The sequence below is a fragment of the Ambystoma mexicanum genome, chromosome 7p, assembly GCF_040938575.1.
Source record: "Ambystoma mexicanum isolate Mex_15411 chromosome 7p, UKY_AmexF1_1, whole genome shotgun sequence".
NCBI classification, from domain to species: domain Eukaryota; kingdom Metazoa; phylum Chordata; class Amphibia; order Caudata; family Ambystomatidae; genus Ambystoma; species Ambystoma mexicanum.
The window spans coordinates 272532050-272556537 of record NC_090939.1 but is presented as its reverse complement, the minus strand read 5'-3'; the positions used below and the strand labels follow the sequence as shown (position 1 = coordinate 272556537).

General features: G+C 44.1%; 1 protein-coding gene across 1 annotated transcript in view; it reads right to left on the bottom strand.

Annotated features, from left to right (window-relative positions):
• EVA1C (eva-1 homolog C) overlaps positions 1–24488 on the bottom strand; it is a 637492-nt gene that overhangs the window by 45609 nt on the left and 567395 nt on the right. Inside the window, exon 6 of the mRNA XM_069636343.1 lies at positions 12929–13000. Coding sequence (XP_069492444.1) covers positions 12929–13000 — 72 coding nt within the window. The remainder of the gene's footprint in view (positions 1–12928; positions 13001–24488) is intronic.

Genomic DNA, 24488 nt, shown 5'->3' with positions numbered 1-24488 from the left:
ATTTGTGCCTTGTGTAGAGTCTTTCTGCGGCTGCTTCTGTTTTCTTTAGGGCTTCTGACAGGACTGCTTCTGTTGGCTCTCCTCTTAACTCTTCTTGTTTCTTCTCACTATCTCCTGTGAACGTTCTTTTGAAGGCAGTCTCGTCTTTTCTGCTGCTTTTGTTTGAGGTTCTGTGGTTCTTGCCATCTGGCCTGGTTCATGTGCATTCAGTGTGTCTGTGTGTGTAGATGTCAGTGCTATGTTTTCACTCATCTCGTGCTGAGCCTGTCTCCAGCTTTTCTCTTCATTCATTACCTCAAGTGTGTGTGTATCACTGCTAATTACATTCATTTCCAGTTCATTTACTTTACCACCAGATTTTCTCAGGACTGGAATGACTATATACGGTCTGGGTGCTTTTCTGGGTTTCATGCGTACATCATCAGGTGGGTGCACTGAAATTGGAACGCTTCGTGCACCAATAGAAAATGCATTCTGATTGTTAATAACAGTAAGATAATGATGAATATTACACATAGGTACATGATAGTTTTGTATGTTAGGCAGCAGCATTTTCTTCCAGAGAAGCGAGGGTGCCCCTCTGCTTGTGGGAGGACCAGGTTACTGCTCTGGGCCCCCATCTCGATCATTCACCAAATGTCACTGTTATCCCCCCATCCCCAAATATCGGTCTTTAGACAGTTTTAGTGTCAGAAAGTGTCAAGTACTTCACACGTGTCCCCCTCTTGCGGAAGGTAATTGTCGCTCGATACAGGATTCAGTTCCTTTGCTACTATGGGAAAGAGTAGATTAAAATAACACTTCAGTGAGATACCTTCTCTGTGCAAGTTCAGAGTGTGCGAGTTCTCGGTTCACTCCTTTAATCTGTGTCAGTCCTGCGGATGTGTTGGACACTGGTCAGTAGGGTTCCATGTAATAATGTCACCACAAAAATCTCGCCATACAAAAATAACGCCGAAAAATGGGCGTTTTTTGTGGCGACATTATTGCATGGAACATGCGGGGGACACCCCCGCAACACCCAATTTATTTCTTTTTTGAAATTTAATTTTTTTGCCCCTGTCCCCATATATATGGTCACCCAAATAATATCGCCAAAACCTTTTCCCAGCAATATTATTTACGGCGACCATATATATGGGGATAATATTACCTGATACCGTCAGTATGAAGAAATATGAGAAAAATGACAACAAATACAACAAATAGGGTTCTTGACTCTGCGCCCTCGATCTGTCCCTCGGCGGAAAGTTTCTTCAGAATCCCCCCAGATAATCTCTCTGGTGATTTGAAAGTTCCACTTGGAGGATTATTCCATGCAGCAGCATTCCCAATTGTGTAATATTAGCTGGATCCCGGATGAATGTGGGGGCGTCAATTTCGATAGGTCTCCCCACTAATTCAGGAAAATCAGCAACTATGCGAAAAAAGACACTGTGCACCAATCTGCTGTCTTCTAGTGATAGGGACATTCATCCAGTCTTTGTTAGGATTCGGGATTATGTGTTCTTTCCTTGACGTGAACAATGTTTGCACTGTCCAGTCGCGTGGAGTGCGACCAAGATACTGATTTTGTTTAACAAATGTTCAGTGTTTGCTGGATCTCGAAGAAAGATCAATGTATCTGTGGTTCTTCCAACAATAGATGGGCACTCTTCGATTATGCGAAAGAAAAGTGTATTGATGAGTTCATCTAGTAACACCTGTGGTGGAAGCATTTGTGTCCTTATCACTGTACTCCGGGAGTATGATGAAGGCTTTCGCAATGACAGTAAGCAGGTGTCTGATCACTTTTTCGTTGTCAGGATCTTGAGGAAAGTCTGTGACACTGGTGACCCTCCCTACCAGCGACGGATAGGATATTAACACTAAGTGGAAGTAAGTAACCACATCCTTTATGATGTCTCTACTGTGGGACACCATAAGTGCTGTCAAACAAAGTCTTGGTTCTGGATAAATTGAGATGCCTAATATGTTTCCACTTTGGTTATATTTGATCAAAAGTTTGTTATAGTCTTTTCCTCATCAAGGCTTTGAGTGTGACCTGGTTCAAAAGCTTGCATCATCAAACGTGTTGTGTCTTATGTGTGCAATTGTCTTCTTCGCCCTGCAACTAGGATGCACAGAGTGTCCATTTTTTTTATGTCCTTATCCACTTTTTTCCTTAAAGGAAGTGTCCTAGTTAAGCCACAACTTGTAAAAAGGGTTCTTTTATCTTTGCTTTGCTGGTCATGCGTCCTTCTTCCTCGACATGGATCTCGTCTGCATTTGCTGTGGTTCTTCCCCGTTGTCTGTAGTTTCTTCGCGGTGGGGTGCAGGCAGGGGGCTTTCTCCGATGTAGGGCTTAATATCATTTAGGAAAATCCATGCTCTCCTGCCCTTTAGCTTCACAGCTGATGGAGTGCAGTCCTCCACGATGAAAGGACCATTGAATTTTGGCTCATCCCACCTTTCCCTTGTGTGATTCTTCACCAACACAGTATCTCCAGGGAAGACGAGTGGAACAAGTAGACCTTGAACTGAGTCTGTTGCAATGTCTACTTCTGTGTTCCCTGTTGCGCTGCACCCTTTTCGTCGTTGTTGCAGCTGGTCTGAAATTACAGTAAGGCTGGATGTCATGCAGATCAGGTACTTTTGCATTTCGGATCCTAGGACCTCTCGGGTTGACTGGGCATCACATCTAGCTCTGTCTCAAGGGGTTAGGGGGGTCCTCCTTCTTCTTCCCGTGTGGCGTAAGATGATGGTCTGAGCCGGGTTGGTTCCGAAGAGCATACAATGCCAGTGGAAGGCAGTGCAACCATCCTCTCTTTAGAGTAAGCTTGAACTTGGCTATCTTTTCCTTTAGCAAGCCGTTGAGCCTCTCACAAATCCCATTACCTTCTGGATGATACGCCGATGAGAACTTGTGCTTTATACCAAGCAACAAGCTAATCTGCTCAAAGACTGCATTTACAAAATGAGCCCCATTTATCTGATCTCATTACTTCACACATCCCCAATCTAGGGAAAACTTCCCTAACTAGGAATTTGGCCACACAGGTAGAGATTGGGTGTGTACATGGACCTGCTTCTATCCATCTAGAGAATGGACACACCATAACAATTAAGTATCTGTACCCGTTGCATACTTGAATCATGTCGAAGTAATCGACATGCAGATGCTGAAAAGGCCCATTTGGCCTGGGGATGACTCTTCTCATTACTTTTAATGTGTGCCCAGCGGTGAACTGCTGGCAGATTATGCAGTTCACTATAAAGAATGCAACATGCTCAGCTAAATTTGGTATGAACCAGTCTTCCGCGAGCATTGCTGCTAGATTCTCCTTTGTCGTGTGCATCGGGAAATGTAATTGCTCCAACGCTATTTTTAGTAAGGCTACAAGCATTACTGGTTTGCCAGTGCTGTCTTGTCGCCACAAGCTGTCGGAGGGGTTTAAAGAACACCCTCGACGTTTCCACAGGTTTTTCTCCTCCTGCGTTGCCTCCCCTTAGAGCTCCATTAGTTGCATTTGCCCAAGATTGTTATAGGCTTCCGATGTGGTTCGTGCTACCATCATCCTTTCATGGGTGCACACCATTTACACTTCCATGATTGTCTCACTTTTGGATGCCATACGCTTGGCTTCCGTGTCTGAGTGATTCCCGCGTGACACAAAATCTGTCCCTTTCGTGTGAGCGGCGCATTTCATGACCGCTATTCCCACTGGGAGCTGTAGTGCCTTTATCAGCCTGTCCAAAAAGGCTGTGTGCTGCACTGGCGTACCGTCTGCTCGGAGGTAGCCCCTCCTTTTCCAGCGTGCTAGGCCTGTGTGCACTGTGGACGTCACATAGGCGGAGTCACTGTACACCGTTACTTCCTGGTCTGCGTGATTTTCAATCGCGAGTATCAACGCCAATAATTCTGCAGCCTGTGCTGAATAATGAGATAGTATTCGTGCACTGAAGAGTACTCGAAATTCTCAGTTTGCTATGTGTTTCATCACAGCGACTACTGTGTATCTTTGTCCGTCATCTTGATCGATTCTCGATGAACCGTCAATAAAGACGATCTCGCCTCTCGCCAGGGCATTTTCCTTCACCCTGGGAATTTCGTCATAGAATTCTTCATAATTTGCACAGCCATGTATCGGCTCTCCTTCAGTGACTGGCTCTACTATGAACATAGCTGAGTTCACTATTTTACATCGGACTATTTTAATTGATGGATTAGATATGATCACTTCATACGCAGAAGCTCTCTGAGATGTCAATGTGCCTTTCGGTTTCTCTAGAATGGCAAACAAAGAGTGCTCAACATACAAAGTCATGGAGCATACCATTACAATGGTTGTCGCATTCTCTATGGCGAACGCTGCGGCAGCTAAACTTTGTTCGCATTGCAAGTGTCCCTTCATTACTGGGTCCAGATTCCCACTATAATATGCTAGGGGCTTGTACCCCAATGAAGTTTTTTGAGCAAGCACTGCCGTCATAACGCTGCCATCCGTGTGTGAAAACAGGTAGAATTCCTCTGCATAGTTAGGAATCCCGAGAACTGGAGCTTTACAAATCGCTCCCTTGAGTTCAGAAAACCATTTCTCCATCGTCTCAGACCATTCAATTTTTTCCTTTGTTACTTGGGCCTTTTTTAGGGCCTGAAGTAAAGGCTTAGTATACGAGCTGTAATCGAACACCCATGCCCTAACATAGTTGCACAGGCCTAGAAAGCTCTGTATTTGCTTTATCGCTTGTGGCTTAGCCGTGTTCAATATGGCTTCTGCCCTTTCTGGGGTCACCTTCTTGCCTTCATGTGAGATCAGCTGGCCTATGTACAGCACTTCCTGTTGACAATATTGTAACTTTTCCTTGTCAACCTTTTTCAGCCAGTATAGTCAGTAGCTGAACAGAATCGTGCCTGCATTGTTCTTCTGTGGTGCTGCAGATTATGATGTCATCCACATACTGCAAGACAACACTTTCTAATGCAATATTGCTTAGGTTCATCTGTAGGACTCTATTGAAATGGATGGGGACACACAGTACCCCTCTGGCAGCCTTGTGCTTTTCAGACGCATTTGTCTGAAAGTAAATGACATCAGATCTTGTGAGTCACGGTGCAACGGGATTGAGAAAAAAGCATTTTTCAAGTCAATCACCATGAAATATTTTGCCTCAATGGGTATATTACATAGGATCGTAGCCGGGTTAGCGACTAAAGGGAACTCGGCCTCAACAATATCGTTTAATGCTCGTAAAACTTGGATTAAACGCCAAGACCCTCCCTTTGATTTCTTGACAGGATAAACCGCCGTATTACATGGTGACTCTGACGTCACTAAAATGCCTTGGTCCATCATGGCAGAGATTGTCTTGAAAATCCCTTCGTCTTCCTCTCTGGACATGGGATATTGTCGGACTCTCTGCAAAATTGCTCCTGGATTTAGTTTAATTTTCACTTCTCCCACCCCCTTCAAGAGGCCTATGTCATAGGGTCCTGTTGTCCATGGTGAGACAGGCACTTTAGCTATATCTTCATCAAAATATTCCGGACGCTTCAGCACAAACATAATTCTCTGGGGCACTTCTCTTTTGATCATTTTTACCCAAAAGACGAGACTCACTTCCACCCTTGTCTCTTCTGTGTCTGATTGTTCTTCAAACAGATCATCATCGGTGACGTCAGTCACTCGATATCCCTCTTCGATGGCGATAATCGCGCACCATTGTCTGCCTTTATCATCGTATCCTTCAATCAATGCAACTTTCCCTCGCACTGCTGCAGTGTGTATCATCATGGGAAATACGTGTCCCTCCTCCTCATGCATGGGTATTCTTGGTCTGAATAAAAACTCATATGGGGTTCTCATAGTTCTATCTGTCATTCCACACAGCCAACATACTGGCGGTGGTCGGATTATTTGTCCATCTGACATATCCGAGTTACCATTCTGCACGTTTTAAAAGCCTCCTTGATTACTTTGGAAACCTCCCTGATTGCTCTGCCATCCTCTTCCTCTAAATCCTCTTCCCCGTGGGTAAAACCCTAAGTAACCCTGGTTATTCTGTTGTGGGTTAACCACCTGCTGCATGTGTTGTTCAGCTGCGTTAGTTAGCATGGCTCCCTCAAGAGCATACTTTGATAATTTCTTTTGCACCAGCTTCGCTTCCTCACCCTTTCGAGTTGCCTCCTTTTTTCGATTCTTTTCTTGCAACAATCTACACTAATGTGCGATAGTTAACTGTATGTCAGCCCAAGGTTTAGCCTCAACTCCTACCAATTTCTTGAGCTGTTTCTGCACTGGTTCTGGCAATCCTTGGCACAATATGTGAAAGAATACGGGTATAGATTTTGTCCAAGATTCATGCGTTTCGAGCACCCACGCGTCTTGGAAATTCTGGATATAAATGAACAGATCTTCCGACTCCTTCATTTTTCGAGTCATTATAGCTCCAATATCGTAGCGCCTTCCATACTGCTGCTCTGCAATTATTAAATGGCGCTCCGTCATGCGCAGTGTTAATTGTGGTTACACCAGGAAAGCCTGCCCGTGTCCACACATCGTCTGCTCTCTCACCAAGTATGGCGATCAGGAGACCTTTAATGTCCCCTATAGCTAGCGTGTTTCCTCCTGTCATTTTTTCTAACTCATGTATCCATTTTCCGGCTCCTGACGTCAGCATTGGAAGCTTGTTCTTCAGGTTTTCTCGATCCATGTGTGGCCATGGAATATACTGTGGTCTTGCTCCCCACTTTTCTAGTAGCAGAAGTTGGAATGCGCAGCCTTCTTTCTCTTCTCTCATAGCTCTCCTGTCTATCGCAGGGGTAATATTCCTGCTTCGGCGTCTACCTGGCAATGTCCTTAGTCTGTTTACATAGGGCGGTGATGACACCCCCCTCTGACCATGGGGTGTTTCTTCGTGCCGTACAGACTGTGCGGCAGACTCTGATGCCCTCTGTGCGGACTCGCTAGCATCTGACCATTGTACCCCTCTTTCCTTTGGTAGTCGTCTTTCGCACCATCTCCCTTCTTCATTTGCCTCATGCTCCTCCTCTTCGGAGTCGGACATTGGTTGTTCCCAATTCACACAACTCCTTGTGTCATCATCATTTCTACTGATTTCTAATCTATCCAGGGACAGTTTCCTACCCCCACTACTTCGGGTGACATCCTCTGTGTCATATAGCTGAGTGCTCTCCAGGCGCTCATCCTCTCCCTCTCCTTGGGGTGTGTGTTCTAGCCCCATTTCATCATATATTTTGTTGATCGTTTCTCCGATGCTTCTGGTGTCAAAGTCATCATCAATATTTGCCCTAGGTGTACCTGGTACTGAATTGTACGCAGGGAAGAATTCGTCAATGTCTTCCCAGTCTACAACTGGATCGGGTTTTTTGACTTCCCTCTCCAAATATTCGAGATCGCGTGCCCTCTGTCAACGCTTACGTTCAATATCATCATCAAATTCTTTGCGCTTCCTCGCCTCTTCTCTGACACTACCTTCCCTTCTCTTTTCATTTCTACATTCATCTACCTTTCGTATTTCTTCATCTCTTCGTCTCCATATCCTTTTTTCACGTACCCTTTGCTCTTCTTCCAACCTTTGCTGTTTCTGTCTGTCTTGATCATAGGTTGCTCTCTGTTTGTGATCGAGCTGCTTATCTTGCTCTTCGAGATATAGCTGTTCTCGCATCAGCCTATCTTTCCTTCTTATCCTTTCATCCCTTAACTCCTTTTCTTTCTCCTTTCTCTGTGCCTCATCTAACCTCTCTTTAGGTCTCACATCATCACTTCCTTTCCAATCGAGTTTCAATAAGATTTGTCCTCCCATCCATTCGTCTTCTGCAAATGCTATCTCATCAGTTCTGTCTTCACTTCCTTTCCACTTCTTTCCCTCTCTCTCCTTGTCAAGAGATGCACTTGTCTGTGCCTGATCCTTTCTTTCATCATCGCGTCTCCCCTTGTCCCTCGGGGCTGCGGAGGTAAGATTCTTGTCCTTATCCTTCCCTTGATTTTTGTCACTACTGTATGTAGATGACTCATAAGTGGGGTTGCTGTACCCTATGGCTGCTTTAAGCTCTCTTAATGGGTAGAGCCCCTCAGCCTTACTTTCTTCGATTTCGGGTTCAGGCGGGGCAGGTGGCGCGGCAGGCGTCTTCCCCCCCTCTGTGCATACATTTAATATCCAATCTGCAGGTGGCTCTTCCTCCTTTGACTGTTCTAACATTTTCCAGAGTTCTAGAACAGCAAGGCGTTTCTCTAGCTTCTTGCCTGTATATGTGGCATGCAAATATGTCATCATACGTTGTAAAACGGTTTTGGATAAAGACCAATTTTGTGGCCATGGCATAAACATCTTGTGGGCGGTACCCTTAACCCACTCAGTGCTATATTTCTTAAGCTTGGGTGCGTGTTTCGGCAGTTGCTTACATAAGTGCGCTAATGGAGTAATGTCTTCCATGCTTAAATCTGTTCTCTTTCCTCTTATACAACACTTTTCAATGCTTTCATGCAACTTTAACACTTCCAACAATATGAGCGAGCACCAAACATCGCAAGCTCCAATCCAATTTTTTTCCGCCAAAATCTTTTATATCACCAATTTACTCAAAAACATCAATTTGTGTGTGATTCTATCTCAACTATCGAATCGCGCAAAATCTCAATCAGTTTTCAAAAACAAAAGAAATTTCTTTCACATGTGACGGCACAACAGAACATGTAAGACAAAGGCCCTCATTACAACACCGGCGCTAAACCATGGTGCTACTAGCACCATGGTTGGTGCCGGTATTGTAACGAGTCCGCCAATGTTCAATGGGGAATTACCACCCCATTCCAAGGTTGGCGGGCAGTAATTCCCCATTGAACATTGGCCCTTCCCCATTCCCATTTTTGCCCCTTGGGGCTCAATGGGACTGGGGAAGGCGCTAAGTACGGTACCGCAAAGTGCAGTACCGTACTTACCTCGAGAGTCCCTTTGCGGGTCCCTACTTTAACGGCTGGTCTAGACCAGCCGTTCAGGTCGGGTCCCGCAAAGGGACCTCATAGTAAGGTGCTAAGTGGTTAACGGCACCGCAGCCTTTTAAGGTGCTGTTAACCACTTAGCGCCAGGGTCGTAATGAGGCCCAAACACTTAACAGACTAGACAGACACCAGCTGGATACAAATATCTCTGCCTCTAATCATTACCCCTACATGGAGTTTAAACGAACCCCATTCACAACGTCTTTAAATGTGGTGGTAGCCTAATCATTCCCTATTATGTGGGACTCTTGAGTTCACGTTTCTTTTGACCGCTATATTAAAGTGCAGGAATAAGGCGAATCCTCTCACTTCTCAGGTGTCCGCCCTGGTATCCGATTTTTATTCGATTATTCTCGAGTCACTATCCCCTTATGTACATACAGTCTTCTCTATTTCTAACCATATTTTTTTCCCACCTCCCTCCATTACCTTTTCCCTTTACTTGTTCTAAAGCCTATGAAATTTGCCAAAGCACTACATTTTTTGTTTCACTCACCGTTCGCATCGTTTCTCTCTGGACCCTCGGGATCACCGCCTCCGTTACCGCCTCCTTCAGTTTTTTCATCTGATCAGCTATCCGTAGGAATGGGAAGGGATATGGTTTTTTAAAACGGGTCCCTTCACGCCCCACTGCAGTTTTGGATCAATTATACTACCATTGTCCATGGGAAGCTTCACAGTCTACTCAGCCGAATGGCGAAGGACTTGTGATATTGACGAAGACCTAGAGTTACTTTGTGTCGACGGTCAATAGGTGTCTTATCTTAATCAATAATCAATAATCGATGGTTCCCAACCATCCTCTGGTACCAAGTGTAAACGAGTGCGAGTAACCCCTGACCGGCCCATAGAGTCAGAGCTCACTCTCGAATACTTTAAGACGAGATAGCTGCACCTTGATGTGGATAGGGGTGCAGGTTTCTTATTCCAACACCAATCAATAAGGACAACTCAATGGTTTGGCAAAGGGGAGTCCGTTTAATGACAAGTACAAAAAACGGGGAAACATGAAGATCAACGATGGTGCGATGGCCCGTCTCGCCTCAACTCCCAACAATCTTCATTCAAACAGTAACAGTTATACCCAGAATTCGTCATTTTTGACGTGTAACACTCATAAGTTTGTTATACAATTCTATTGGTTGGAAAAGGTAACTTAAATATAGGTGCTATATTTGTATATGGTAATGGGGTGTGGGGATTGGATAAATCTTATCGGGTGGGCGTCTATTCCCTTCCCTCTAACATTGCTCATGTAAACGTCACTCAAAGTACAACGTCTCATTGATTCTACTAGCTATAGGACGCTGGATTATTTGGTCCACTGTGATTGGGTTAGCTATAACCCAAGCATAAATCTTAACTTTAATTAGCAGCATGCGGAGCAGACACCCAGATACAGGATGCCCCAAGATTCACCCAGCCTCCCTTCCATCAATCAGTACTCGAATGGCTATGTGTCAATTAGTTGGCTGAGGTTGGCATTGAAAATTTAGCTTCTTGTCAGGAGAAGTTATGGTATATTCTGCTTTGGGTGACATCAGACATTGGTACCTCTTTGCGCTTGGCTGGTCACGTGTTAGCACACTGTGAATTTGCTTCGCTTTCCTTCTATTTGTACATTTAATTCTCATTTTCGGCCACCACCTGTCTGGGCCTCCTTAGCTCGACCTTCACGGGGCAGGCTGCTCTGCTCCTTATGTTTCGATTCTCCGAAGTTATCATCCGGCTCCCATTCTTGGTTTGACCTTGATTTCCCAGGCACGGCCTGCTTCTTGCTGAGTTTTGATTCAGCCCTCTCTTCTTGCTTTGTGCTGGAATACGAATCCTGGCCTGTTTGACCCTTAGTAACTTGGGTTAGTTCTGCTTTTGTATAAAATGGACTCCCACTTATATAATATGCTTTGTTGAGGTAGATATATAGTTGGCGCTTGCTGCTCTATTCTTCTACTAAGCATAGCAAGCAGCACTGTTTTCTTAGCTTCTTGCGTTACAAACATATGTACAGGCTTTAGCTGGTTGAATATTTTCATCATGCATTACAGTTTAAATCTCTATCTGGTTCAACATCGCCTCTCCTTCTAAGTTCATTACATCCTTATTCATACCATTTCGTCTTGTGTGTCATCTTTTGGTTGTCATTACATTCATCTGTGAGTCTGTCCGGGATCCTGCAACGTCATCATTCGTCTTCAATTAAGGCCTTTTGAGTTTCTTCTGGGACAGTGTTGAGAAATCTTCATTTCGTCTCATTTGCTGGTATGGTTGTCTCAATGGATACCTTACTGTACATGGTTGTCTGGTTATTGGCACTTCAATAGGTATTGCACTTCCGATGGGCACTGGGCAGAGCCCTAGTGCGGCTCTCTGCTAGTTTATTTGTTCATCATACGTCACATATCTCGGTGTGAACGTTCCTGGTACTTCAAAATGGGCGACTGGAGTGCAGGTTACATTTGGTATTGCGATGGCAGGATACTACCATTTGTGTTTGTGGTATATGTGTGTGGTTCGTGTGTATGGTATATATGTGTGTGTGTGTGTGGGTGGGTGTGTGGGTGTGTGCGCGTGTGCACTAGGGCTTCTGTGGGTTGTGTGTGAGGGGTGTGCATAGGTGTGTGCAGGGCTTTCTAGTGGACTTTCTGCAGTTGTGGGTGCGTGGAGGGTTTGTGTGGGAGTTGGCATGTGGGAGGGTGTTGGAATATTTGAGGGCTTTGCTACGCACAGGCTGTTGGTGTGGGTGATGTGTGGGTTGTGCAAATGGGGGTGTGTGGAATGGCTTTATCATGTTACTTGCTGGAAGTGTGGCTGTGCGTGTGGTGTGTGTATGGGCGTGTTTGCTTTGTTTGTGTGAGGTGTGTGGGGGACTGCACAAGGTGCAGTTGAAATCATAGCTTTCATGTCAAGTCCTCGAGAGATCTTGCCACACCTCTTTTTATTGAGACCCAATCACGAAATACCTCCTCTTTACATTCAGTGTATTTAAATGTATTTTGTATGGTGGCCATGAAAACATGCGAGCGATTTAACCTTTTGGCTGTTGTCTATCAGGCGGCCCAAATAACTGGACCTCTCATGATTTCTAATGCAAATTAGGAATCATTTGCCAAACCACCTGCCAGTTTTCTCATTTTCTGCCCTGAGCTGCCATCTGTGGTTCCACATTTTGTGTCCAATCCCACCCTCTCGTTCACTTGATTTCCTGTCATTGACTATCCATCCCACCCCCTAACCCATAAATCATGATTGTTTCTTAAGTCCTTCTGATATTCAAAAACAGCTAAAGTTACAATTTTGGAAGGGAAAAGGTATTCTGGCAAAGGTTCTAGTCTGCCTCAATATGGCATTCTTAACCCGTTCCACAGGCCATACCGGGGAAACAGCCCGGCACCTGAGTTTGTGAGGGCAGTTAACAAAGGCACTCAAAGGTTACCCCCATTACAGCCCATTGAACGGGTTAAGAACGGCTTTAGCACCCCGGGTTACCAAAGTGGTTACCCAGGGTGTTAAAAATTAAGAATTTTCATTCAATGAACGTGACACCGTATGCGTCCTGTTCAATGAATGAAAATTCTTTGCCAAGATGGCTGCAATGGTAGTAGAAGGCGGGCTCCATACGAAGCTCCATCTATTACCATGGCGACTGTAAAAGGAAGAGGCAGGGGAGCTGCTGCGGCGGCGGCGGGCGGCGCTGCCGCCATAATCAGGTAAGTGGGGTTGAGATCACAAAACATTTTTAAAAAGGAAACAGAGGGTGGGGGGAAGATGGCGGGCTGCGGAGCCGGCCATCAGGTGGCCTGGAACGCGGGCTAGATCGGGAGTATCAGCCTGTGCTTCCAGCCACCTGACTGGCCGGCTCCCACCCGCACAGTGCTAATAAAATATCTTAAATGGTTCAAGTGAAGGAGAAACATGATGATACTCACCATCAGTCGGTTCTGAAGTTGGATTTATAATAGACATATCTGGATCAAGAGCTAAAAGTATGACTTTTGGAACTGTAAGAAAAAAAGATTAACAGTCATTAGCATGAGCCTAAAGTGGGAGCCAGAGAAGCCAAAAGAAGTTCCATTCAAATATCCTATGCTAAGAGTTAGCATGGTATGTACAGTTACATGATCACACAAAACAATGGACAGGTACAGAGTCAAATTTTTCACGCATGATTTAGTTACATCTTTTATTGAGTTCCCTGCATCTCACCTTGGTCGGATGAACACTCTGTACCTCTGTAATGTTCTCACGCTAGGTTGTGCTGGTGCGCCGCCTATCTAACAGGGATAGGAAGGAGAGGAAACTTCCCCTAATGCTACAATGAGGATGTTGCTTTGAGACTAAAAGGCACACACTTTGGGATAGCTATTCCCATGCTTTTGTTATGGTATGGTGAAGCAGTTCCTGTGGGACTATTTGCATATGGTTGAGGACCATGTCATTTTATTCACCCTACATGATGTGTGCTTGGCTATCCCATGAATTTAATTTCATAAAAAATAATAAATAAAAAATAGAGACGACAAAAAAACTCTCTCATAAGGTATAAAACCTACATGCTTGATGTATTTGTTTCTTTACATCAACCTCGTGAAAAACACACAATGAACATTGTTTTGCATTTCTCAGGCAATGGTTCAAGTGGACAACAATTACTGAAATTGGGACCTTTTGTCGTGTCATATAGGCACTGGTCAGTGATCGTAATTATTTAATGAACAAGTGTCTTTCTTAATTTGGAAACATCTGTTAGACCTCTGGTTCACCGGTGTCAGTGACTTCCTTTGTTACATCATCTTCTTCAGGACCGATTTCTTGGATGTTACAGCAATCAGTCATTCACCTGTCAGGTAAGGCGGGAGGGCACCCAGCTCAATCTACAGGGTAAAGTCGAAAAATCCTTTTTTTTAGGACGGGTTGCTATTTTGCAACAGGGAACTTCTTTGTTTATCGTTGCATTTTATGCTATTTCAGAATACAGTGTTTAAGGACATTTATTTGCCCCCTCCCACACTCACTAGGTACACACCACGCCCAGTTTTTCTCATCTCCTTAGTAAACTCGGGGGGCCCGATTATCTCTGTTCCACCGGAAATGAGCAATGTATTGCAGTTAGGATAGCTTGGTATTGCCAGAGAAAATTGTTTACCTTCTTTTTCACATGCACCAAGCAATTCCATTGATGTATTGTGCGTATATTGTCATCCGCTTTTTAGCTGGGAATCCGGTTTTAATCACGGGGTGAAACTGTGAAGAAAATGAAAATAAAAATGACGGAAAAGGGCGGGGGGGTAAATCCCTTTCATGTTTATCTGTTTTTTGTTTGCATCGTAGCAATGCTCAAGGGTATTTTTTGCCATGCAATAGTATGTGTCCTCTTGCATGGCCAAACGTTCTTAACGCCAGGCGAGTCCATGTTATCTTGGTTAATGGACACCAGTACTGCATGCTGAATAGCGACTGGAACCGGGAGAAGCCCGGACTATTCGCGGGCATGTTAAATATCGAATTTCTCTAAGGCGGCGTTGGTATGCCCAGCCCCATTCTCTATGGGGTATGTTTTGTCATGCGGGGTGTAGTTTGCGGCGTCCCGTGCCCGGCATGTTTGTGTCTGTAATGCGCAGAGCCATGGGAAGCAACACTCTGATATAAACAGACTTGTTTGAAATCATTTAAAAAAGGATTCATGCTAATAGCTATAAGTGCAGTGCGGTTTACCAAATTCACCTCCGTAGATGACCAAGTCGTGCAGCGAGGTTCCGTTAGGAATCTTGCGCTGCTTGTTGTTGGAAAAGGGTTGTCATAGCTACCTCTTCCTTCTTTTATGCTGGTAATCTCACAATGAGGCTGCTCAGTACTATGTACTGAATGGCGGCCATCTTGGAATGATTTTTTCTCGCACTGTTTGTTATTTGGAAAGGGATGTTGTTGGCATGGTAACCTCTACTGTCTTTTATGTTATCACAGGAACCTTATTTTGATTTATTTATAATTGAGTCATATTTGGGCAGAATTCGTTAGATTCTGTGATTGAACAGAATAATGTGAAAAATTCACGCTGAATATACTGACTAGTCAAGGAACATTGTATTTGTATGTTCATTCTTCATTAGATACTGTGAGAAACACGCTCCGCTGCAGTAATGCAAAAAAATGATACTCGCTAGAGCTTGTCTGATTTTGGTGGACTACGGGCACTTTTTGTATATATATTCTTGTACCTAAATGCTTACAATTACTAATGGTGTCAAAACAGAGCCTGGGATATTGTCTGAATGTAGGCTGGGCCTGTATTGCCCCCGTCATTGCATATGTTACACAATGTGTACATTATTTCATTAGGGCCAGGTTGTTCCATTGAATCTCCTCGTTCAGGCCGTTTTGCACCGTGCATATGAAAAAGAAGGTAAACAATTTTCTCTGGCAATACCAAGCTATCCGAACTGCAATATATAACTAATTTCCTGGTGAAACAGAGATAATACGGCACCCTGGGTTTTCTAAGGAGATGAGAGAAAATTGGGATGTGGTGTGTACCTAGTGAGTATAGGAGGGGGCAAATAAATGTCCTTCAACACTGTATTCTAAAATAGCATAGGCTAGATGTTTACAAAGTACTTGGTGATCTACCAAGTCGAAAGCGGTCGAGAGATCAAGAAGTAGCAGCAAGGCTATTTTTCCCTTATCCTTTAGTTCGTCAATCTGTGTTTTTAAGTCCAATAGGGCAGTCTCAGTACCATGACGAGGTCTAAAGCCTGATTGACGGGCTCCAAGGAGGTAGTTAGACTCTAAATACTCCTGGATTTGAATGTTGGCCACCTTGTCAAGGATCTTGAGTAAAAATGGTACAGTGTTAATTGGCCTGTAGTTGGTTGGTATTGATGGGTCTAGTGACTGTTTTTTCAGGAGAGGTAGGACCCAAGACTCCTTTAAATTACTAGGGACAATGCAAGAGATGAATGAAGAATTAATTAGTTTAGTTATAAATAGCAGCATCTTTAATTATCTGTGCTGGACAATTATCTCCTTGGCACCTTGACGGTTTAAGGAAGGATATCATTTTTTCAACCTCACGGATGGAGACTTGAGAGAAACTGAACTCGAGAAGTGGTTTACTAGAGAAGATCAAATCTGCACTGTGTTTGCCTAGATTTGGTAGTTTTCTTTTGTTGGCAATCTTACTTTGAAGGAGGGAGATTTTATTCTGTAAGGCATTCTGTATGTTTGTGCACCAGAGTTTGTCCTTCAGGCATTCATCTGTCTGTGGAATATGAGCTTCCACTTCCCTTAGGATGGAGAACAGTTCCTTTGTACTTGAGCTAGCTTTATTGATTTTTTCATTATAGGATTCTTGTTTGGTGCGTATTATTTCTTTTTTGTAAAAGGCGGCTAGATTGATCAATTTTAGTTTTGTTTTCCTCGGTAGGAAGGAGTTTCCACTGAGTTTCAAGCTTTCTTTTTTCCATTCTCAGTGTTATTAAGTGTGGTGTAAACCAAGGGTTCAGATGAGATTTTGGTTTACTTTTCCGCATCTTAAGTGGGGCAATAGCATCTAGAACTTTAGACATGGTATAATTGTAGGCGTCTACTAGGAGATCAGGACTAGTTGAGTCTGGCAGTTGAGAGTAGGCATAATAAGAGGAACAGGTTTGTCAGCTGTAATGTTCTTTTTATTCCTGCCGTTAGGTTGACTTTGGTCTCAAGGGTATAAGCTGGCAGGCTAAATGAGATCAGGAAGTGATCTGTCCAAGTTTGAGGTAGGATCAATGTGATAGACGTGGCGCAGTTATCTGCCACCCAGTCAAGAGTTCTTCCTTCGTCGTGGGTGGCTTGGGTTACTCTTTGGGTAAGCCCTACTTCTGTCAGTACGTTAGAAATTGCTAGAGCGTGTTGGTCGTTGGGAGCATTAAAACTTACATTAAGATCACCTAGCAGTAGAAATTTGGAGGTTGGTTTGGTGTTAACAGAAATTATTGCAGAGAGGTCTTCTTCGAAGGACCCAATTGGTCCATGGGGGTCTGTATATTAGGTGCATTGTTAAGGTGCTAGAATTGGAGATTGGTAGTTTTGCTGTGAGTAGTTCGCAGGAGCTAACATCAGGAGAGGGTACTATTCTCATGGCTAGATCCGCTTTGACTATGAGAGCAATGCCCCCGCCTCTAGAAGCTGTTCTATCTGCTCTAATGATTTCAAAGTTATCATGTATTGCTATTAGGAGTGCAGGACCTGCAGCCGCATGGAGCCAAGACTCTGTGATGGCAAGGAAGTCGAGGTTGTCAATTGTGATAAGGTCTGCTATTCCTTTTGGGCGCGCCACTAAGGATCTGGCGTTGATCAGTGTGCCCTTAATGAATGGAGGGTTAGTGTCGTTGGTCATAATATGAGGTTTATCTTGACAAGTTTTTGAGAGTGAGCCTAGAGAGGTAGGTCCGTCCAGTTTTTTGTTTCTGTCATACGTTTTAGCCTTGATATGGTGACCCATGGTAGTAGGGCTGGAATTGAGAGATTAATTGGTCAGGGTTTCATAAAGTTTAGTTAGCCTAGCCCTAAGTCTGAGGTTTCTGGCTGTAGGCAGGCATGGAAGATTCGTTTTAATGATAGTGTAGTCAGTCTTTAGGCTAGTGGGTGCCATATGATGACAATCCATGTTGTATGGGTGATGAGACTGAGGACAAAGTGGGGTACTATTAGTTACTGTTAAGGGTTTGAGGTCCTGGTTGGGCAAAGCAGTCCTGTAGTAGTCTTGGTAGTTTAGGGCAAGGACATTTAATAGTGAGCCTAGGGCTAGTGAGGCATACAGTGCTATTAACAACAGAGAATCAGTGGCATGCATACTGCTGGGAGATCAGGGCCGAGATGTAGGAGTCACAGCAGTAAGTGCCAGGATAGGTTAGAGATGTATCACAAGTGGGTAGGTCACCCCTGTCAAACCTTACAATTAGCAGAAAGCAGCAAGTAATAATAGTATCAGTAGTGCACGTTAGGGTCACAATCGATAAAAGCAACACATTCCAGATAAAGGCAAAGACGGAGAAAGTCACAACACCTTAGTAGTCACGTAATATTCGTACAATAAGTACCATTATGGCGACTGGGTTGGTCATAAGGTGGCACATAACACATTCATTGTGGAAAACATTAATAATTGATTAAGGCAATCAAACTGGCCTAAAACGGACCAAATATCAACATAGAGATAGTTTAGCACCATACCACTCACATAGGCAGTACATTTAAACTGGAACAATGCGATCCATAATAAAGTTGGTTGATGAAGTCACAATTCCTGTACAGTTTTGGTACATAAGCTATGTTCAATGTAAAGGCAAGCAGAATTAGCAAGCGTTCAGTACGGTAAAGACAGTGATGTAGCCCGATGCGGGCCACTTTGGTAGTCCAGTTCGATTGACTACTGCCTTCCGTGTTAGGGAAAGGATGAAGATAGTTACTAGAAGAGAGGAGCCGGTGTTGGATCAGGTAATGGCAGATAAGTTAAGCAGTCATTTAGCTGCTATTCGCCATATGTTGAGGTGGATGTGGGCCTACACATTGTACTCATTTCTCGGCCAAAAAATATAGTGAGATACAGGCAGTGGTGCATAGGTTTGCAAGGCAAAGTGCACTTGCTAGCGTGGCACTCTAAGGACACCATAGTACTCTATGCATATAAAAATAGGCTTCCTAGACATGTACTCACACCTGTAGGCACGATGACAAGGGGGGCAGCAGCACGTCTGGCCGGCATTCCGCCGCGGACAGAAGCAGACAGAAGCAGACAGACGATGGGCCTTAGGAGTTGGGCCTTTTGGAATGGCTTAGTTGGTATGTACATATTGTGTTTGAGCATAGAAGTTGAGAATGGTAGTGTGGTGATGTTCGTGGAAGACCCAATCAGCAACTTAGAGGGGAAACAAACTGGGTCTATTGCAACATCTCAGCAGAGGGGCCCCACAGGTGAAGTGCTGTTACTGGAGTACTTGTGCAGAGACGGCCTGTGGCACCCTGGTGTGGGCTGGTATCCCTAAAGTGGACAGTGTGTGAGAACAGGTCCTGGGTAGAGTGGGGCCGACTTAGGGGAGAGAGAGAAACAGATAGAAAATTCAGCAGTGGGTACCAATCAGAGGGTGAGGACAATTTCTGAAGAATGTGTGTTAAAATGAAACTGAATCATCACTATCATCACAGAGTGCTTCACCGAGTACAGTAAGGCACAATTTCCTTACCTGTCACCTGCTGGAAGCTTTGCTTCTGTGACAAGCGGTTCATTATATATTTCTGGACTGTTATGCAGAACTTTGTAATAACGCCTGTTGGCCATGCCCCTTTCCCGCCAAAATCATTCAAAAGCTGCCAACGCGTGCATCAGCACGTGCATCAACACGCGCATGACGGAGTGCTTCACCAAGTGCAATTAGGCACAATTGCCTTACCTGCCGCCTGCTGCAACCTTTGCTTCTGTAATAAGAGGTACGGTGGATGCGGACCATCTGATACATTACTACGTGGACCTTGCAAATTGTGAACTTTGGGGACAATTTATTTACCTACATTTATTTCATTTCCAGCTTCATTATATATTTCTGGACTGTTTTGCTGAACCTGTAACAACGTCTGTTGGGCACGCCCCTTTTCTATCAAAATCATTCAAAAGCTGCCTCATGCGTGCATTAGCATGCCCGCGCACACCGCAAAGTGTTTCACTGAATGCAGTTAGGCAGTTGGGCGGCTGGGTGGCTATGGCGAGAGCAGTAACATTACCATTATCTATCTAATTTTGATCCGCCCTGGAACTAATTGCAGACTGCTAATCAGATTCTTGGGTGGTTTTTTGTTGTTTGTTTTTGTCTTTTTTTTCCAGTACGGGAATCTTTTTCTTGGAGCCGACGGAATTTTATTCTTGATTTGCTTTTGATTGACTTTGTTTACTAACTTGCTTGAATCGAAATGTCTTATGTTTACTCACTTAAATCTGCCATGCCCAAGTGGACGACAATCTCACTGCCAATACATGTACGGAAGGCCAGGCCTCCCCACAGAGAACCTGAGCCTTGCAACATCTTCGTACAAAATCCCTAACATCCTGTATTAGAGGTTATTGGGCAAAATTAAAGACACCTTGTGAACTCGAGCCTCATCAAACCTCTGAACCAGCCACTTCTGGCCTTGAACCCCACGATGCTCCTCCTCCGATGCAAGAACTACTCATAGATTCTACTGAAATATCAGATTTCAACATGGTGGCGGAGATCCCACACATAGAGCATGGAGGGCCCTCGGGGAAGGGTGGTAATGTTACCCCCTCCATTGTCCTTGGGGGGGCGGAGGGAGTTGACAATGTAGCCCAGTCCATTTTCCAGTTTACCCATCGATGATAATTTGCAGGTAAATTACCTCTTGCAGATACTCAGCAAAAATAAGAGTTCACTGCCCAATCACGATATTCCGGTAGTAATGAATAAAAACACATCATCAAAAATTGGTCTAACTCATTACCCTGACTTAGTAAAAAATGTAACAGCGGAATGTGTCCTTGTTTAAGACACTCAAACACCATTATTACTTCCTCCTCTGCACCTAAATCTATCTCAATCTCAAATACTGTACCCAGAGTCTCTGAGTTCATCATATAGTGCCTCTGTCTCTTTTGTTAATCCCACTCCCCAAAGGTTTCTTGGCTTGACCGAGGGGCACCCTCCCATTATGAAAATCACCCTAACGGCCATTAATACAGTTTTAAGATTATATGAAACATTGGATATGAAAACTGCAGAACCTTTTGGCTTATTAACCACCTTGATAACAAAGGTAACCTCCATCGAGTCATATCTACTCCAAGGGTTGACGAGAGCCCTGATGGTAAGGAGCAATGTAAAATTGGTGACCTCGCTCATAGGATTACCCTCAGTGGTGATGGACCCAGAGTCACAATCCTCTATTTTTGAATCTGACGATTTAGATAATAACTAATCTCCGGCTAAGCAAAATAATTTGATCCTGGGTAGGTAGAGTGGTATACTTCAAGAGCCAGTGGAAGAAATTGGCGAGATCTCACCTCCACCACATGAACCAATTTTAAAAATGTTTGCCAAGAGGAAAGGGGGACGGAAATCTACCGAACTGGGGAAAAAGACTAAAAATCATAGATCTCTTACGAAATCAACCTTATCTGGCGTTAGAAAATTTCTGCGGACTCTGTCTACGCCCCTGAAGGAAATCCATCAAGCAAAAGAGTTAATGAAAAAAAAGTCAAAGCAGGTGACAATAGTTGATGACATTTTCATCCCCTAAACCTCTTCCTTCCTAGCCGCTGGAGCTTGAAGAAATAGACAAATGAATACAAGAGGCTGAGCTTCTTGACCTTACCGTATTGTCATGCTCCGGCCCTGGAAGGTATGGCAGCGTTGGAGGCTCTGTTAGTTCGGGCAGACATGTTCACTCTACTGCAGCAGTCTAGTCTCTCATGGCTTCTTCATTATATCTTGAGACCACGCCCCCTGCTCTGGGATTGCAACTCTTGTTGCTATTACGCTTGTAGTTCCACTACTCTTGCACCCGCTTCCGATTTCCTCTCTGTGTTTCCGCGCTGTCTTCCCTCCTGCGAATGGTTTGCTGGGACGCTGTTTCTCTTTCACTTTCCTTCTTGCTTTCAGGGATTTTGGCTCGCGCCTTCCGCACTGGTCCTCCTGCGGACCCAGCTTCTCCAGAGGCTTTCTCTGCTGTATTTCCCCGTCTACAGCTTGTTGCACGCCTTGGGTTTCTTTCCCTTTTTCGCTCTCCCGTCTTTCCTCAGAGGAGTCACGGTCTCTCCCTTTCATTCTGACCTTCCTATGGTTCCGGCAAGGACAGTATTTCTACTTTCCAATACTAGTGGTTTGATTCCAACCTGCATTGTGAGCTTCAGGGCATTGAAGCCATCTGAATACTATATCACTGGACCTGCAATAGCCTCCATCCTTTCACGTTCATCCAGTTTTATTTTAAGCCTTTTGGGTTTTTCCCTGTTTGGGTCGGGCTCCTCCGAGTCCCCTCTTGTCTGCAGTATTCCAACTCAGTCAAGGTGGCCTCCGGGGGAGCCCGTCCTTATCTCTACGAAAAGGAGAAGGATAAAAAGGACGAGGAGACCAAGAAAAGCTGGAGAAAGAAGAAGACAGAGACCCAAGACAGCTCCACTGAAGAATCAAGTGAGGAGGGAGGATTCACCAATGTGTGAGACATATACACAGATAGGGATGACTCATTTGTAGAAGATTTTGGCACGAAAGTTAGTCAATATTCTAGAAATAAGGGATCTAACAGGCCGCCTTGCAATCTAGATGATGTAGTCTATTTATATAACTACCCATCCACGGGCAAATTCCTCACATTAGAGCCGAGAAGGAATCGCGTCTAAATAAAATCATAAGGAATCAAACACGACTCAGCAACAAGCTATTTCATCTAGGGAGCAGTGAATGCATTACACACAAGATCATTTGAGGACATGTGGAGACTGTGATCTAAAAGAAGGGGGAAAATGGTAGAGGTTGAAAGGTAATGAGACACAAATCATCGACCTCCTTGAGGCAGAGACGTCCACATGACTCTCGTTCTCATTCCTGTAAGCGTTTTAATAAGTATCACAGACTTATACTAGAGTGTAGAGGAGCAACGTATCAAGAGTTCATGCTAAACAGGTCAAGCATTTTGAACTTGTTCCTAGACATCCCTCGAATGGAGGAAATACAATCCTCGAACATCGCCCAGGTCGAATTCCTTACTGACTATGACCTGGGCAAGGTGAGGCTGCTGGTACAGTCCCACTTGGTTACCAAAGTATTATTGCGAGCAGGAAACAACCTCTTCCAGCAGGTATTTATTTTGCCCGAGGAGATCAACCTTCAATCTACAAACATTAGGAAAGAGGACTCACTGCACAAACAGCATAGAGACAAGAAGTGCACTAGACCACTCTTGAGGACCTCCTACTCTCAGGGACAGTCAAAGGTGCTTGTCAGATTAAGTTGCTAGCAGCGCCACACATTCAGGAAGAACTGAAGTGCTCCTGGTTGCCCAGTGCATCAGCACAGAATAATTTCAATTTACAGAATTAGCTCCCAACCAAAACAGAAATCTTAAGCCTAAAACTTGCAACTTGGAATACCAGAGGCTTCAAATTCCTGGTGGTCAAGGAAGGCAACCCGCTGCAAGGCCTGGATATAGTCATTCTCCAGGAAACTTGGTTTTTAAAACCTGTGGCTTGGGATAGCTATCCCTTGCTCCTGATACCGGCAATCAAAACCAAGAAAGGGAGGCTTTCGGCTGGATTATTGACTGCATTTAAAAATAGCATCGATTTTACCTTGGATCTGTGGGCCTCTCCAAACTCTTTCATGCAGCTCACAAGATTGATATGCCCAAATGGCTATTTCACCCTTTTAAATTTGTACTGGAATCATGCTGGTAATAATGGATGATTTGTTTTTGGAGGGAGTAGAACAAATGTTAGACCTAATCCTTCAAAACCCCACTATTATTTCAGCTATAATCGGGGGCGATTTAATCATTCAATGTAGAACTACAAATCTTGGTTCAATCAGTAATCCAGCGAAAACAATGGTTAGCTCTAATGAGAAGTCGTGATTTTATCATGCTCAATGGAACTTTTAAAGGTGATATACCTCCTAGGCCTACGTGGAGACGGGCTGATCAGGCCTCCATCATTGATAATATTTACATTGAAAGAAACATTGCTTTGACCATAAAAGATTTCCAAGTGATCCCATGAGATCACAGTGACCACAGTTTATTATGGTTAACATGGGACCTATCTATGCCCGCCCAACAAGCAAACTATTACGGGTTTAATGTGGAGATCACAGGTGAAAGGAACAGGTTTAGATGGACTACTTTAACCTTGCATAAATGAAATGCATGTATAATCAATGAGTGGCTACCATTTAACAGAGAATTAATATGGTCGGAGGATCACTGTGTTGTCGCGTTGAGCCTATCTATAGAACAAAGAGATGGAGGTCCTAGACCCACATTCAAGCGTTAGCACGTATTTGATATTAACATTAGAGATATGAAGAGACAAATTAAAGAAGAACCTGGGCTCAAGTATTCATCTAGACCTGACTACAAGATCATCTATGGCACAGAAACTCAAGCGTGGGTATAAGAACTTGTTGAAGTTGTTTCATGCCATCATGTACCAACAGGATGGGGAGTTAATGCTACGTACATTAGTATCCAAAAATAGTGCCTAGATTTGGGCCCTATTGAATAAAGCTAATAATAATCAGCAACTTCCACCCCAAATTAATCCAAGCCAGGAAAGAGCGGGCACAATTTTACTTGAATTATATGCCTCTCGGACCTAGAGTAAAAGGAACTACATATGGAGCACTGAGGACCCTGTAGTCTTTGATCTGGACGATATTCTCCTCCAGATACAAAAACTGAGCACCTCTAGAGCCCCGGATCCAGATGGTCTCACTTATTTTAGCTTGG